This window comes from Dendrobates tinctorius, unplaced genomic scaffold (genome assembly GCF_039654945.1).
Source record: "Dendrobates tinctorius isolate UK_male_01 unplaced genomic scaffold, ASM3965494v1 ptg000203l, whole genome shotgun sequence".
In the NCBI taxonomy this organism is placed as follows: domain Eukaryota; kingdom Metazoa; phylum Chordata; class Amphibia; order Anura; family Dendrobatidae; genus Dendrobates; species Dendrobates tinctorius.
Window position 1 is genome coordinate 12,579,444 of NW_027361870.1, and position 16,310 is coordinate 12,595,753.

Consider the following 16,310-nt stretch of genomic DNA (forward strand, 5'->3'; position numbering starts at 1 on the left):
AAAAAATGCACGTTGTCTCTGCCAGCGCCATTATAGGATATGGCGCCATCATAGGATATGGCGCCATCATAGCATACGTCCGAATCCCGTTTTGCAGGGGCGGAGGTTCAGACCCAAGTACGGGTGACAGAACGCAGCGCGAAAGCACCCTTAGGCTGGGGTCACACTTGCGAGTGTGATGCGAGAAACTCTCATCAGTACCCGGCACTGCCGCCGGCACTCGGGACCGGAGTGTGCATAGAAATACATGCAGCCGGGTACTGATGAGAGTTTCTCGCATCACAGTCGCAAGTGTGACCCCAGCCTTACTCTTAGGCCATCAATATCAGATTGTGGGAGTATGACTATCTGCACCTTCTCTGAACAGTTTCAAGAGGCTTTAGTACTTGTGTGAGAAACTTAACGTCTGAAATGGCTGATGTCCAGTTATATGTACAGTATATTTATATTATGAAAATATCTTTAAGTGAATAAAAAATAAAATGTATAGATTGGTGGATGCATATATTCTATATTCTGGATTTTTGTTGTAATTATATAGTATATGCATGATCCACGATGTGACAAATAGGGAATATACACTCACTGGCCACTTTATTAGGTACACCTGTCCAACTGTGTGTTAAGACTTAATTTCTAATCAGCCAATCACATGGCGGCAACTCAGTGCATTTAGGCATGTAGACATGGTCAAGACAATCTCCTGCAGTTCAAACCGAGCATCAGTATGGGGAAGAAAGGTGATTTGAGTGCCTTTGAACGTGGCATGATTGTTGGTGCCAGAAGGGCTGGTCTGAGAATTTCAGAAACTGCTGATCTACTGGGATTTTCACGCACAACCATCTCTAGGGTTTACAGAGAATGGTCCGAAAAAGAAAAAAAATCCAGTGAGCGGCAGTTCTGTGGCCGGAAATGCCTTGTTGATGCCAGAGGTCAGAGGAGAATGGGCAGACTGGTTCGAGCTGATAGAAAGGCAACAGTGACTCAAATTGCCACCCGTTACAACCAAGGTAGGCAGAAGAGCATCTCTGAACGCACAGTGCGTCGAACTTTGAGGCAGATGGGCTACAGCAGCAGAAGACCACACTGGGTACCACTCCTCTCAGCTAAGAACAGGAAACTGAGGCTACAATTTGCACAAGCTCATCGAAATTGGACAGTAGAAGATTGGAAAAACGTTGCCTGGTCTGATGAGTCTCGATTTCTGCTGCGACATTCGGATGGTAGGGTCAGAATTTGGCGTAAACAACATGAAAGCATGGATCCATCCTGCCTTGTATCAACGGTTCAGGCTGGTGGTGGTGGTGTCATGGTGTGGGGAATTTTTTCTGGGCACTCTTTGGGCCCCTTGGTACCAATTGAGCATCGTTGCAACGCCACAGCCTACCTGAGTATTGTTGCTGACCATGTCCATCCCTTTATGACCACAATGTACCCAACATCTGATGGCTACTTTCAGCAGGATAATGCGCCATGTCATAAAGCTCGAATCATCTCAGATTGGTTTCTTGAACATGACAATGAGTTCACTGTACTCAAATGGCCTCCTCAGTCACCAGATCTCAATCCAATAGAGCATCTTTGGGATGTGGTGGAACGGGAGATTCGCATCAGGGATGTGTAGCCGACAAATCTGCGCCAACTGTGTGATGCCATCATGTCAATATGGTCCAAAATCTCTGAGGAATGCTTCCAGCACCTTGTTGAATCTCTGCCACGAAGAATTGAGGCAGTTCTGAAGGCAAAAGGGGGTCCAACCCCTTACTAGCATGGTGTACCTAATAAAGTGGCCAGTGAGTGTACATGAGATATGCATATGGTATTATGGGTCTAATGGGATGTGCCTAAATAGAGGGGATTGATATGTTTCACTGTATGGTGGTATTTCATTTGGAGTGGGGATGAACAACTACTATGTATTCTCTGCACACCTGGTTCTGATATGTCAGGAACATGTGGCTCTGTTTTATATGTTGTAATGTATATGGTTCACATTGGTGCCCTTAAGTTTGCTCCATGTTAATATGGCCGCTGAGGCATTACAGTGCCGCGCATGCGCGCCTTGCCGTCTCCCTCGGCGTGTGCAGCCCAGCCCCTGTCGGATGCCGGATCACATGGGCCCGCGTGTGTCCGGTGACGTCATGGGGGGTGGCACCGCTTTGAATGGGGCGGGTGCCGCGTCTGCAGCACTTCCGGTGATCACACATAAAAATGCGCTTTATGTGCCATCACATATGCCCCCTGAAGGAGCTTTATGCTCCAAAACACGCGTCGCGGTACGTGCGGACGGTCCGGTCATTAGAAGGCATCAGTTGAGGTATGTAATTTCGGGGTATTAACCCCTTCTGGGTGGGCGGTATCATTGCTCCACTGTGGGAGAGATCATAGGTCCCTTGAGAGAACAGGTGTTCCTATTGCTTTATGGTAACAACATATGAACAGTCATGAGGGCAGTGTAACCTAATTTACATACATGGTGTAAATATGGATAACATCCGATAGGCATAGACCTGTCTTGTGTGGTGACCAATATCATTTGTTGCCATAGGAATTTTTTTGTAATATAAACACCCTCTGTATAGTGTATGCCTCCTGAATTATTTAAAATGGATCTATATATTAAGCTAATAGTTTGTTCCTTCTTCCCTTGACCGTGACTGCCCTGCGCGTTTTTGAACTGCTGCACTTTATGTTTTGCTTCTTTGCACATGTCCCCCATTTGTCAAGTCCTGTCTTCCCTTTTCAATAAAGATATGAATTAATATATAATGGTTTGGGATCCTTGATCGCATTTTTTGTGGTTTCCACATTCTCCTTTGGTGAATGAATGAGAAGCAGCAGGCGCAGGCTCAGTAACTAGCGGTGACGTCACTGAGTCAGTGCTTGCTGCCGGAATGAACTCCTGTGACCTCAGGACCGTGGGAGAATGCAAGTGATGAGGTCACGGCCGTTCAAGCTCTATCACAGTGATCTCATCACTTGCTTTCTCCCACGGTCCTGAGATCACAGCAGGTCAGTTTTTAATTCATTCTCCTCTGCTTGCGCTGATCGCAGCAGAGCAGGGGAGAATAATGACAGTCGCGTTCAGCACCGGACGGCGAGGAACAGCGCTTACAGTACCGCTTCTTCCCCCGTGGCCGTCCGTGTGGTACTGATGCGGCAGACGTGTGCGGCACGTAGTACACACACGGACATCTTTGGTACCGGGTTTTCCGGTATCGAAAATATCAGGACGTGTGAAACCGGCCTTAATGTGTGTGGCCTATGTTAAAGATAACCCCTTAAAAATATACACATCTTACATGCCAAACCCATGACACATTCCCTTTACTGCCAGTGCATGCTTCTGACAATAGGAGAGCACGATATTATATTAGAGAATTACCATATAAGTGGCAATTCCTTAACTACATTTTACCAGAAATGAAAAAGTTAACACCAAATAATTGCAGTACTGCGAGAAATATAAAGACACTCTAACCTCATATTACTGGGGGGGCCATTATCTTTGCAATTATTTTAGTGCTATAGAGAGTTTGTGCTTCAGTTTTATCACAGTTCATATAATTATAATAATACCATCTATTAATCTGTTATATAAATATATTACTATCGCCAGTGAAAATAATGAGGGTCAAGAACCTCTTTAATTCAAATGATGTTTCTCATAAGAAACAACCAGGATTGTAACGTGGGTGATAATTTCTTTATAAATTAAGCCTTGGCCTTTTTTCTAGCTTTTTCATAAACGTTTCTGTGCAACAACATTGACACCTGCTGGTTGTACACGGAATTGCCAGCACATAACTATGTAGTCCCATATTCCGCAGCACTTTACATTATAGAGGGGAGTTGTACAGACAATATACATTACAGCATACCAATAAACACATAGATCAAAAGAGATACCAAGAGGAATGAGGGCCCTGCTAGCAAGCTTACAATCTATAAGGAAAAAGGGGAGACACGAAAGGTGGATGGTAACAAGTGCTTTTATTGTTCGGACCAGCCATAGTGTAATCGGGTGTTCCTGTAATGCAGCATGAACCAGTTAACAGTCTAAAAATGTAACAGTACAGACACAGAGGGCTATTAAATGCATAAAGCATGTGAGAACATGATGCGGGGAACCTGGTTATGGTAAAAATTTTGAATGAGCCACACAGGGATATTTTGGTTACTGCGTTGAGGCGATAGGCCAGTCTGAACAAATGTGTTTTTAGGGCACGCTTAAAACGTGGGGATTAATCGTATTAACCTGGGTAGTGCATTCCAAAGAATTGGCACAGCAAGTGAAAAGTCTTGGAGACAGGAGTGGGAGGTTCTGATTATTGAGGATGTAAACCTCAGGTCATTAGCAGAACTTAGGGCACGGGTAGGGTGGCAGACTGAGACGAGGGAGGAGATGTAGGGTGGTGCTGAGCCATGGAGTGCTTTGTGGGTGAGGGTAATAAGTTTATACTAAGTTCTACAGTGGATGGGTAACCAGTGTAAAGACTGGCACAAGTTTAGTTTTATAATTAGACCATGAATAGTCAGCCCATATGATCGCTGGATATTTCATGCCATAATGTAATCACATACTGTTAACGAAACGCGGGGAAACCATGATCCCTGCATGTGTTGCGCTTGTCAGCCACGAGACATGCATCCACGGGGACTCGAACATATTTTTCGAGCACGTTGAAGACACTTGGTTATCACCCGAACATGCTCCGATAACACCTTATCCCAGAACGTTCGAGCTGATGGATTACTCTGCTAGCTGGGGACCTAACAAAAAAAAAAAAAATAAAATAAAAGCATAAAAAGTTTCCTTTCTGTCTCAAAAAATACAAATATACTCCCTAACCTGCCCCAACTTTACAATAAAGGTTTGTGACAAAGTGTTTTCTTGCTTCATTCAAAATTTGCACTTATGAGGAGAGGAATTGCATAAACTACTGGAAAATACATTACTTGGGTGATAAATAAATCCTCTGCTGAGGAGTGATCTGATGAGAACATCCAATGATGACTGCAGTCAATCGCTGGTCTCTGTGCTGAGGGATTAGCTGCAGTGGTCACACGGGTAGTCAAGAATATTATAGCTGCACTAAAAACAAGAGGTGGCGCTAGAATATCGATGGATTTATCAGGTAAATATTGTGTCTTTCATCATGATAAGCACCTTCCCCTGCAGGGCTTGTATTTTCCTATTTTCCAATATATAATTTGATTATCAGTTCCTCCGGCTTTTCAATATCTCTGCTTTTTGTCATTTCAAGTCATTGTTTACTTTCTTCTTAACGAGAGCGCACAAGAGCTAAAGAATGCAAAGAGCAAGCATGAAAAACCCTGAAAGATACATAGCGTGAGAAAGCATGAGTGAGCGACTGACTGCTGAGACTTCTAGTACAGAGTGGAAAAAATACTGCTAGAGTAAAAAAAAAAAAAATAAATAAAAACCACACCAAAGAAAATGCAGGATACAAGACATACCGTAAACCATATATTTCAGACTATAAGATGCACTTTCCCCAAAAAAAAATTTGAGGAAAGTGGGGGTGCGTCTTCTAGTCGGCATGTACTTACCAGAAGTCTCATCCCAGGCTGGTGAGCGGCAGTTTTAGAGATGCTCGGTGGTGCGGGACACCACCGACATTTTGTGAAAGCTCGAGGCCCCCAAACTTCCATTGCTGTAATGTGTTGGTCTCCAGGAAAATGGCTACCAGAGGCGGCGCATGTGTAGATTGAGATCTCGGGTGTGCGGCATCTCCAAAACTGCAGCGCACCAGCCTGGGATGGATGTGTGGGGGTTCCGTAATTTCACAAAATGTCAATTGGACCCCGCACCACCGAGCATCTGTGAAACTGACGCGCATCAGCCAGGGATGGATGTGTGGGGGCTTTCACAAAATGGCAGAGTCCCCGCACCACCGGGTCTCGGCCCAATGGAGGATGTGACTCACTTTGTGCATGGCCATCCTGCTCCGGGTACCTCCCTGGCGGTTGATATACACTACAGCCGTGGCGTTGTCTGATTGGATCCTGATGGGGTGACCTGCGAGGAGATGGTGACCTTGGTAAAGACCCTGGGGGCAGGAGCGAGTCTGAAGGGCAAGGCCACGAACTGGAAGTGTTCCTCGTGAATTGCAAAACGCAGGAACTGCTGGTGAGACGGGCAGATCGGAAAGTGAAGATAAGCGTCCTTGATGTCGATGGATGCTAGGAACTCTCCTTTTTCCATGGAAGCGACCACTGACCGGAGAGATTCCATTCGGAATCACCGAACCGTGACAAACTGATTTAACAGTTTGAGATCCAGAATGGGTCGCATCGTGCCGTCTTTCTTTGGAACCACAAAAAGGTTTGAATAAAATCCTCTGAACCTCTCGTGATGAGGGACCGGAATGATGACTCCGTCCTTAAGAGGGTCTGAAAAGCCCAAAGGAAGGCTCGTCTTTCCCTTGGGCCGAGAGGAAAGGAAAAAGCGAGTTGTAGGGGGAGCGGAGAACTCTATCTTGTATCTGGAGGACACCAGCTCCCTGACCCATTTGTCGTGGACGACCTCGAGCCAGGTGTGGCTGAAGGAAAGTAGGCGGCCGCCTACTTTGTCGGCGGCCGCCGGATACCGCAACAAGTCATTGGGTAGATCTATGAGACCTGGCTCCCTTGGAACCAGAAGCCCTAGGTCTGGGTTTCCACGGGCGGTTAGGTCTGTACGAGACCTGGGAGCCTCTGTCTCCGTGCGGAGACGGATCTGATCCGGAAGAGAAGGTAGAGGATGACCAACCCGAGTTGTTGCGAAAGGAACGAAAGCGCGTCGGCTGTTGGTTGCGAAACGGCCGAGCAGCTTTTTGTTGAGGGAGGAATTTACTTTCCCCCCCCCCCGGTAGCATCAGAAATGAGCTGATCTAGTTTCTCTCCAAAAAGACAACCCGTTTGAAACGAGAAAAAAGTCAAGGATCTTTTAGATGCAGCATCCGCCAGCCAGTCGCGGAGCCATAGGGCTCTTCTAATGGAGATCTCGTTAACGGCAGTTTGAGAAGCGCAATTGTCGGCGTCAAAAGAGGCGTCCACTACAAAGTCCGCTGCGTGAATTATCTGCCTGGCGACCGTGGTTGCTTCCTGAGAAAGATTGGGGTCTTGGAAGAAGGTAAAGACCTCTGCCCAAGCGGCCATCCCAAATTGCCGTGAAAGATGGAAAAAGCGCTGCTCCTGAAGCTTCAAAAACTGAACGGGCAAGGTAGTCAATCTGACGATCGGAGCGGTCTCTGATCAAGGAACCCTCGGACACGGACAGAAGCGTTTTGAAGCCAGACGCGATACAGGCGGATCCACCGGAGGGGACTGTAACCAATCTTTCATTAGGTCTGGGTCAAAAGGGTATTTAGCCTGAGTAGACTTTTGCCCTGTGAACCGCTTATGCGGACGATCCCAATGTTGCTGGACAACTTCCTTAAAGTCCAGATGGCTGGTAAATAACCTGCGCACCAGCTTGGTTTTCTTAAGTGAAATAGAATGTGCTGGAGCGGGTACATTATCCTCATCCAACTTCAAAATCCTGTTAACTGATTCTACAAGAGAATCAAGCGACTCTTGATCAGTTGGGGGATTCTGAGGGGCAGACGTGTCAGAATCAAATTCAGAGTCGTGCTTGCTGAGAACTCCAGGAGAGGGAGAGCGAGAGACAGGAGTCGCAGATGCAGAGGCGCGAACGGGGCTAGGGTGAAGCGTCATGGGTCCGCTTTTTAGAGCCCCGACCATCCCTTGAATGAGTACGGGCCCCTGCTGGTGGATGGTTTCCGTTCGACGCCAGAGCCTTCCCCGGGGGGTAAGGACGCCTTCCGGCTTAAAGAGCCCTCCCGGAGGGAGAATATAGCCTGGGTCAGAGACTCCACCGACTGTGGCAGGGACGCAGCCCACTCAGGGGTACTAAACACGGGAGACCCGTCAGCAGTGCGGCAAGGGGCGATTGAGCACAGGTCGGGGTGCAGGCCGGGTCGCAGTCAGTGCATAACGGATTAATCTGTGCACTAGGTAAGGCAGACTTGCAAGAGGTACACATGGTAAAAAACGCAGTGTGCTTTTTAGCAGCTCGTTTCACTTCCTTAGATTGAGACATAGCGCTCCTGAAAGGGTTAACGGCAGAGTCTGTTGCAGCTGCAGGGAACGTGCCGGGAAGGGGTTAAGCTTTAATCTGAGGGCAGATGCAGCTTACCCGGTCCTATGCCGTGTCCCCCGGGAGGAATGGCGGTGGCCCTGCGGTGTCACCCGGTATCCGACAGAATGCTTGCCTCACAGCTCGTATCCAGAGCAGGCTGAGGTAAAAGGATATGGCCTCGAGACTAGGATTGCGCGTCTCGTCAGCATGAGAGGCGCCAAGGCAAGGGGGCAGCGCTAATAGCGCGGGCGGCGCTATTCAAATTGCGGCCTACTAGGCCGCAAAAGCCGGGGGCTAGATTTTTGAGCCTACCCGAGGTAGGCGCCAGTGGGCGGCGCTACTTAAATTGCGGCCTAGCAGGCCGGAAAGCCGGGGACTAAATTTTTCGGGCTACCCGCAGGGGGGGTGCTGCGAAGGGCGGGCTGGTGCACCGACGCTGACGCTACATCACCGCTACTCCCGGGGGACAGGACCCGACCCCATACCTCTACTCCAGTGCTCAGCGATGTCCGGCCATCCATGCAGGCTCTCATCTTCCAGGGCTGATGGAGCAGAGCTGGAGGAGTTCTTAAAGGGGCCATGCTCAATCGATCCTCCCTATGATAGGGGGATGGAGAGCTATGGGGCTGATTCAGGGCCTACGTAAGCGCTGTCCAGTCTTCTCCGTTACGTGCGCCTTCCCTCATATTCGTGGCTTACTGGACTCCGGACACAATCATCATCGCCAGTGCTAGAAGAATCAGCCCCAAACGTCGCAGGAATGTGTACGTGAAGGGTTACTCCACGTGCTTGCCTGTTGTTGGTTGGGGGAGAGCGGGCCGTAGAAAGGAACCATCGCCCCCTTCACTCCATTAATTAAAAAATAAAAATTTACAGAAAAATTCAAAAATAAAAACGGTGGGGTCTGAAACCAGACCCAAGTGCCTCCTACAGACACTAAGCATGAACTGGAGAAATCTCATCCAGCTATGTGGTGTATACTGCAGGGGCGGAGTTAACTTTTTTTCTGGTTTGCTTAGTGTCCTCCTAGTGGCAGCAGCATAACACCCACTGTCTCTGTGTCCCCCAATGAGGCGTAGGAGAAAATCCGTTATTGGAGAGAAATAGTGTTAATATACATATGCAGATTATTCTCTGAAAATACAACTACACTTAAATCCCTTTTTTTTCTAAATAGATCGATTTACTTTTCTGTTTTAGTTCAGCATGTGGATAGAAAAATGCAAAAACGGTCATCCATACGTCTGTCTACATGCTTTAGCCGAGGTATAGTAAGATCTGTGACAGAAGACATGTGCACTGAGCCTTACCTTTGCTAGATGACGCGATATATAACCTCTTCCACAACCAATATCTAAAGCAAAAGGAAATGTTCTGCGAAAGAAAAAAAAAAAAAAATTATATATAATAAATATATATATATATATATATATATATATATATATATATATATATATATATATGCGCATGATCAGGCTAACAATAAGCCACAAAGTGTGTGTGGCACACAGTGAAAAACCACATACAAATTTAGTAAAAAATTAAATAAAAATTATAGCAGCAGGCATGCTTTCCTATATACCAGTCATTTGGTATTCTTCATGCCAATGACCCCATTAGGGTACGTGCACAGTCTTTTCACCGAGTTTTTGAAGCAGAAACACAAAGCTTTCGTGGAGGATTTGGAGAGTTTGCTCTTTTGTTTCTGTTCTAAATCTCCTCAAAAAACTCTGTGTAAGCACACCCTTCAGCTATGTTCACACGTTGAGTTTTTGCTGCATTTTTCAAGCAAATTAAAAACAGCTTTTTACAGAACCAGCAAAAGCTATGAGATTGCAGAAATCTTACGCACAAAACCATGGTTTTTTTATCCTGACTGAATTGGAAAACTTCTGCTCTTTAGGACACTGCAGCATGTCACTTTCAGAGTTCTTTTCACCCATAGAAGGAAATGATTAAGAGCAAAAAACATTGCCATCAGTTTTTGCAGCGTTTGTGAAAAAAAAAAAAAAAAAAAGCAAATTCTGCAGAATGTGAAACCCATTTATTTTTGTGATTTTCTCACCAGAGAATGGTAGTTAGGATTACTACCGTATAATTAATTTTTAATTTAGAAACGTGTTAAAGTAAACAAATGTCTGAGCAATGTAATGGCCGACCAATGTGCAAAGCTAAATATTGCCTGACCAATGTGTAAATTGAACAATGCCTCACCAACATCTGAAGTACACAGTGTCCGCCCTACAAAAATTTGCTACCAACATCTTATGTAAACTATTCCAGATCAATTCAACGCCCCTCCCTGTTGTAACATTTGTATTTATGTATTTTTTCATGCAGAATAGTCACTATTTTTTCAGACATAACAGCAAAAAAGCATCATGTGAACATAACCTGAAACAAATTTTACAGTTTGGGAAAATCCATATCCTGGCTGAAGTTTACTTTGCAAAAACAAACAAACTGGACTTTATTCGCCCTCCCTGGGTCATAGAATCATAGAATCGTAGAGTTGGAAGGGACCTCCTGGGCCATCTGGTCCAACCCCCTGCTCAAAGCAGGATTCGCTAAATCATCCCAGTCAGATGTCTGTCCAGCCTCTGTTTGAAGACTTCCATTGAAGGAGAACTCACCACTTCTCGTGGCAGCCTGTTCCACTCATTGATCACTCTAACTGTCCTACAACAACTGTCCATCACTGCAGCACTGATGACACGTCGACAGAACTGCAGTGGATCGTGTCATTTACCTGGCCAGAGATGGTGAGCTCAATGATTGGCTACAGTGCTGCTCATAAGATGTCAGCGCTGCCACCAGTAACAGACACTGGAAGCAGTGGCGGACACGCTGACTTTTTAAACAAAGTGTGCCAGGGGGACATTAAAATCCCTCTATGTAGTTTCATTATATTTTAGCTATTAGAAGAATTGTGTGACTTTTACCCCTTTTCTCTCCAATCCACAACACTTTTCTGATGTGTGCAAGGTTTAATGGAAGGGGTGAGAAACCCTGCTGTCCGGCAGAATGACTATAATTTATATCAGATTGGGGAATAAATTAGATGTTAAATCGACACCAGCTTTGTGGATTTTAGATATTGCAGCATGGACGGCATCGCAACATGTTGGAAAATCTAAGAAAAAAAAACCATGTTCTAGCCATACAGGAAAATGTCCAAACATGTCAGTTAGAAGTGCAGGGTAAGGGGCAGGACTTACCTGGCCACATCAAACACGCGATCTGCAACTCGCTCTGCAATCTGCAATAGAAAAACAGAAGTAAGGCTATGTGCACAATAGGGTGACCGCAAAAAATCGATGTCGGAATTTTGTCCGTCTGGACCCCACAAAAGGATTCCCCTTTCCAGATATTGAGATAGCCAAAATTTGAGCTCGATCAAACGACGTTAACCCGTGCCGCTCGTCGCTCAAAGGTTGACAAAATCCAAATTGAGGTTTTTTTAAGATTTAGGTATTTTGCATAGTCTGTTAGACTATAAAGAATGTGACAACAACATTGCAGAAATAGCCCTGACCAAATTTTCGAACCATTTGTGGTATTTGAATGCAGAGTTGGTGGGATTATCGTTTTTTGATCCCACCATTACAGACAATGAAAAGTTGTTAATGGCTAATAAATTGCTCAGTAGCACAGATGAACCATCAGAGCACGCTAGGGTTGTAAAGCCAAAAGTTAGGAAAGAAAAATTAAAAGAGGTAGGAAGTAACCGACTTTAACGACCTTCTGACAAAAGATGAAGAACAAAAGCAATATGTCCTGCAAGTTGTAAGCAAATGCCGAGCATTATATTCTGACGTTTCAAAAACTACTTTAACAAAAGCTCTAGAATAGATTAGATAACTATGTAAAATTATCAACTCATGTAGGTTAGCGTGCTCTGATGGTTCATCTGTGCTACTGAGCAATTTATTAGCCATTAACAACTTTTCATTGTCTGTAATGGTGGGATCAAAAAACGATAATCCCACCAACTCTGCATTCAAATACCACAAATGGTTCGAAAATTTGGTCAGGGCTATTTCTGCAATGTTGTTGTCACATTCTTTATAGTCTAACAGACTATGCAAAATACCTAAATCTTAAAATACCTCAATTTGGATTTTGTCAAACTTTGAGCGACGAGCGGCACGGTTAACGTCGTTTGATCGAGCTCAAATTTTGGCTCTCTCAATATCTGGAAAGGGGAATCGTTTTGTGGGGTCCAGACGGACAAGATTCCAACATTTTTCCCCCCCATATGAGATCCGGTCACCCTAGTGCACACGCTGCGGATCCACTGCGGATTTGGCCTCTGCGGACCTGCAGCAGTTCTGCAGACAGTGTACAGAACAATGTAAGTCTATGGGATTTACAATCTGCAGTGCACATGCTGCGGTTTTTCAACTGCGGAAAAGCTGCGGCTTTGAATCCGCAGAAAGAATTGACATGTCAGTTCTTTCTGCGGATTCCGCTGCGGTGTGCCACATATTCCATTGTCCAGGTGCCAAACCGCAGGGGAAAACCGCAGGTCATTATAGCTGCGGATTTAGCTGTGGATCCGCACGGAAAAATCCACTGGTGAATCCGCAGCATGTGCACATAGCCTGAATGTACGCGAATCCCCCCCCCCCCCCCCCCCGGTATCTGGTCTTAGTATAATTATAAGTAAGGGCCCTTATAAACAGGTCGTCATATGAGGAGAGATCATCTTGCCCCTGGGCATCGCCTACAACACAGAATCTAAGCACGGTTTCACATATTGGGAGTGAGTTTCATAATGCAATACACAGCTGTATATTAGCTTTTGCTTAGGCTATGTGCCCACAATCCGGAACCAGCAGTGCATTTTCACTGCGTCCAAAGCGCTGCCTTCTACTGAACGCAGGTACATCCGCATGTGTTCCCTGAACTGTGCGGACTTACCGCATCCAATACATTCTGGAAAGACATGCCGCATGTCAATGTCCGTGGGTGATCTGCAGGCGTATGTCGATGCATAGTGGACATGGGATTTCTTGAAACCACCATCCACTATACTTAAACATCTGGCTGCTTCAGGTTTGACGCTGCATTAATGAGCAGCGTTACACCGGAAAGAGTTCCTGATCGTGGGCACATACTCTTACAAGCACGGTTTTCAGTAAACTCCATGAAATGACACCGTATGTGGAGCAACGAAAACAACATCGCGTTCAATATAGATCTGCATATAGGAGTGAGCAGAAAAAAATGGTCATTAAGATGTGCAAATATCTTACTGGTGATTTATAGTAAAATATATAATAATGTCCCATTGCTGCTGGTTTAGGAATAGAAGGTTCAGATTCACCTCCAGTAGCTCACCACTAACTGTGCCTAGTAAATGGGTAAATCTGGCCAATAACGGTGACCTGAGCAACCTACGAAAATGAATGAAGTCATAGATGTGGATTCAAAAAAGTTTAAAGACTGCAGAGACGAGGGCTTTTATTAGGCTTCAGGTTGCTTTCATAACCCATCAGTGGCCTCGATTGGGTCATCCCAGGAGGAGGTTACAGAAGGGATTCTACACTTTAAAGCAAAATTACAATGTTACAAGCATTTTTTCAGGCTCCTCAGAGAAGTCTATGGAGAAAAAAAAACATACCAAAAATGCACAGTTGTCATGTTTAAAGGAAATCTATCAGCAGCATGATGTAGCGACAGAGACGCTGATAACCACAATTTATCACTTATTTTGCTGGATGTAGCAGTTGTGATAGAATCACAGTTTTCTCTGCAGTAGATTTAGCAGAGCTCTGAATGCTGAGCTGTGAATAACCCGCCCACACCACTGATTGACAGAAAGCACCTAACCCATGGTGAGGGCCGCAGGCTACCTAGTCGTGTAGTGATAATCTCCTACTGATAAAACACCGATTTTATTTAATTAACAAAACACAGCCCAGTAATTTGCACATCACTGGAATCAGGCCCTACATCATTCTGCGCTCAGATCACATAGTAAAAACTTGCTAAGGCTTCCTTCACATATCAGGTTTTCGCCGTCAGGCGCGATCCGGCTCTTTTGACAAAAACCGGATCCGGCGAAATGCAATGCCGGATCCGGTTTCCCCCCCATTTACTTGCATTTGCGCCGGATGGCCATGCGTTTCATCCGGTTTTCGCCGGATCTGGCAATGTGTTGCAATCCGGAGTCTGGAAAAACGGCTACTGTGACGTTTTTTGTCTCCGGCGAAAAAGCCGGACACGCCGGATCCGGTGCGTCCGGCTTTTGCACACAATGAAAGTCTATGAGCGCCGCAATGCGCCGGATCCGGTTTTTTAGGTCTGAGCATGCTCAGTAGCTCTGCCCACATCACACATATATAAAAGCATGACAGTGGGACCCTCAGCCACACCCAACATGCCACCAAAGACAGCAACCAGGCGCAGGAGAAGGCAGGAGACCACTGCAGCACCACCACCACCCCAAATGGAGCAGCAAAGCGACCAAGCTGAACAACGGGAGGGGAGTCCAGCAGCAGATGAGAGACGGTAATTATCAAATCCCCCATTCCTCAAAACTAGGGCCATGGAATATCAAGGTATTCATTGGCCCTTTGTTTCTCTTTATTCAACACCCGCCCAAGAGGTGCAGCAGCAGCACTGGCAGCAGCAACAGCAGCAGTAACACCACCCACAGGCATGGAGTCTGGCCAGCAACATGACAGCACATCTTCTTCTGGGAACCCTCCCTCGCATCGTCAGCGTTTGACGGTAAGTTTTTATTTCCAAAATCCATCATCTCTGTAATATATGTCTATTCATTGCCTTTTATTTCAAAACAGGAATCACAAGCTGAAGAGGAGCTCTCAGAAGAAGAAGGAAGGGGTGGACAGACACCTGGAGTGGGCTCACAATTGGTAAGTTTTTTGCATTAAACGCAGAAACACAACATCACACTACACACAACACATAGAAAACAATGTACCGCAGACCTCACACAGCAAACAAATGCCAACATCCAAACACAATTTTTTTTCTTTTCTTCTCTAGTCTTCCCAATCTGGTGCTCGGCCAAGAAGTCCTCGCAGTGCCTCCCAGGGTCGTCGGCGACAGCAACGCGGCGGTCACCAGCGTGTAAGTATAATATTTAAGTTTTAAATTTTGGTACACTTTTTATTTCATGTCTTAAAGCGTGGTGACTAATTTTGCTATTTTTCTCTTTTACTTTAACAGCTTTCACAGCGTGCTCCCGACTCAGACGGTGAGGATGGAGGAATTGATGTGGACCACCTCATCGATCTCGTCAGAGAAAGGGAGCCGCTCTGGAATATGGCTGACCGCCGCCACGCTGACCTTATCGTTACCCGACGACTCTCGGAGGAAATCTGTTCGCTCCTTGTGGGCCGCTGGGAGGACCTCGATGTTCGGGCCCAGATTAAAGAGCGTAAGTATATACAGTACCGGTTGCTTGATGTAAACCAGTGTTTCCCGAACTCCAGTCCTCGTGGTCCCCACGGATCATGTGTTCAGGATTTCTATTTACTATGGAAATCCTGAAAACATGACCCCTGGGGACCATGAGGACTGGAGTTTGGGAAACACTGATGTTGTATACTAACCACTTTGTCCTTTCTCGTTTCACGGGACAGAATTGTGAAGCGGTGGCGGTCTGTGAGGGATCGTTTCAAGAAGGAGTTCAATAAAGAGATGCGGGCCCCGAGTGGATCTGGAGGACGCAGGAGCAAGTACAAGTACGCACGAGCCCTGTCGTTCCTCCGGGATACAATGGTCACCAGAAGGTAAATATTACACACCACATGTAAAAAAAATGTTTAGATGTAACAATTTTTTTTTCAGCCAGGGCCATACCATGTCAGTATTTTAATAGTTTTTTTTTCTCTTTATTCCACAGCACGGTGAGCAGCACTCGGGAGCCTGCACGATTGGACCCTTCTGAGGTGATCCCTGAGGAGACCGGCACCGAGGGACACTTCGACCGCCCCGGTACATCTGCACCTTCCCTGCCTTCCCACACATTACACCCATCTGTCCCATCCACCAGCACAGGAGCATCGTGGCCGCCTACATTACATGAAGCTGCTGGTGAGGAGATCGCTTTCCCTTTACCCCACCCTTTTGCCCCTGCCACCTCTAGTACACCTGCGAGTACTGGGCGGCAGCGGCAGAGGGGTCAGGA

At 46.1% G+C, this 16,310-nt stretch overlaps 1 protein-coding gene across 4 annotated transcripts in view; it reads right to left on the reverse strand.

Moving 5' to 3' along the window:
- NDUFAF5 (NADH:ubiquinone oxidoreductase complex assembly factor 5) overlaps window positions 1-16,310 on the reverse strand; it is a 65,618-nt gene that overhangs the window by 43,316 nt on the left and 5,992 nt on the right. For 3 of the 4 annotated variants that reach the window (XM_073553814.1, XM_073553815.1, XM_073553812.1), the window contains exons 2-3: window positions 11,365-11,405; window positions 9,457-9,520 (exon numbers count right to left, since the gene is read on the reverse strand). The exons of the other annotated variant lie outside the window; for it this stretch is intronic. Coding sequence is in view for 1 of the 3 variants with exons in the window: in XM_073553812.1 (XP_073409913.1) it covers window positions 9,457-9,520; window positions 11,365-11,405 (105 nt within the window). In the remaining 2 variants the exon portion in view is untranslated. The remainder of the gene's footprint in view (window positions 1-9,456; window positions 9,521-11,364; window positions 11,406-16,310) is intronic. 4 annotated transcript variants of the gene reach the window in all.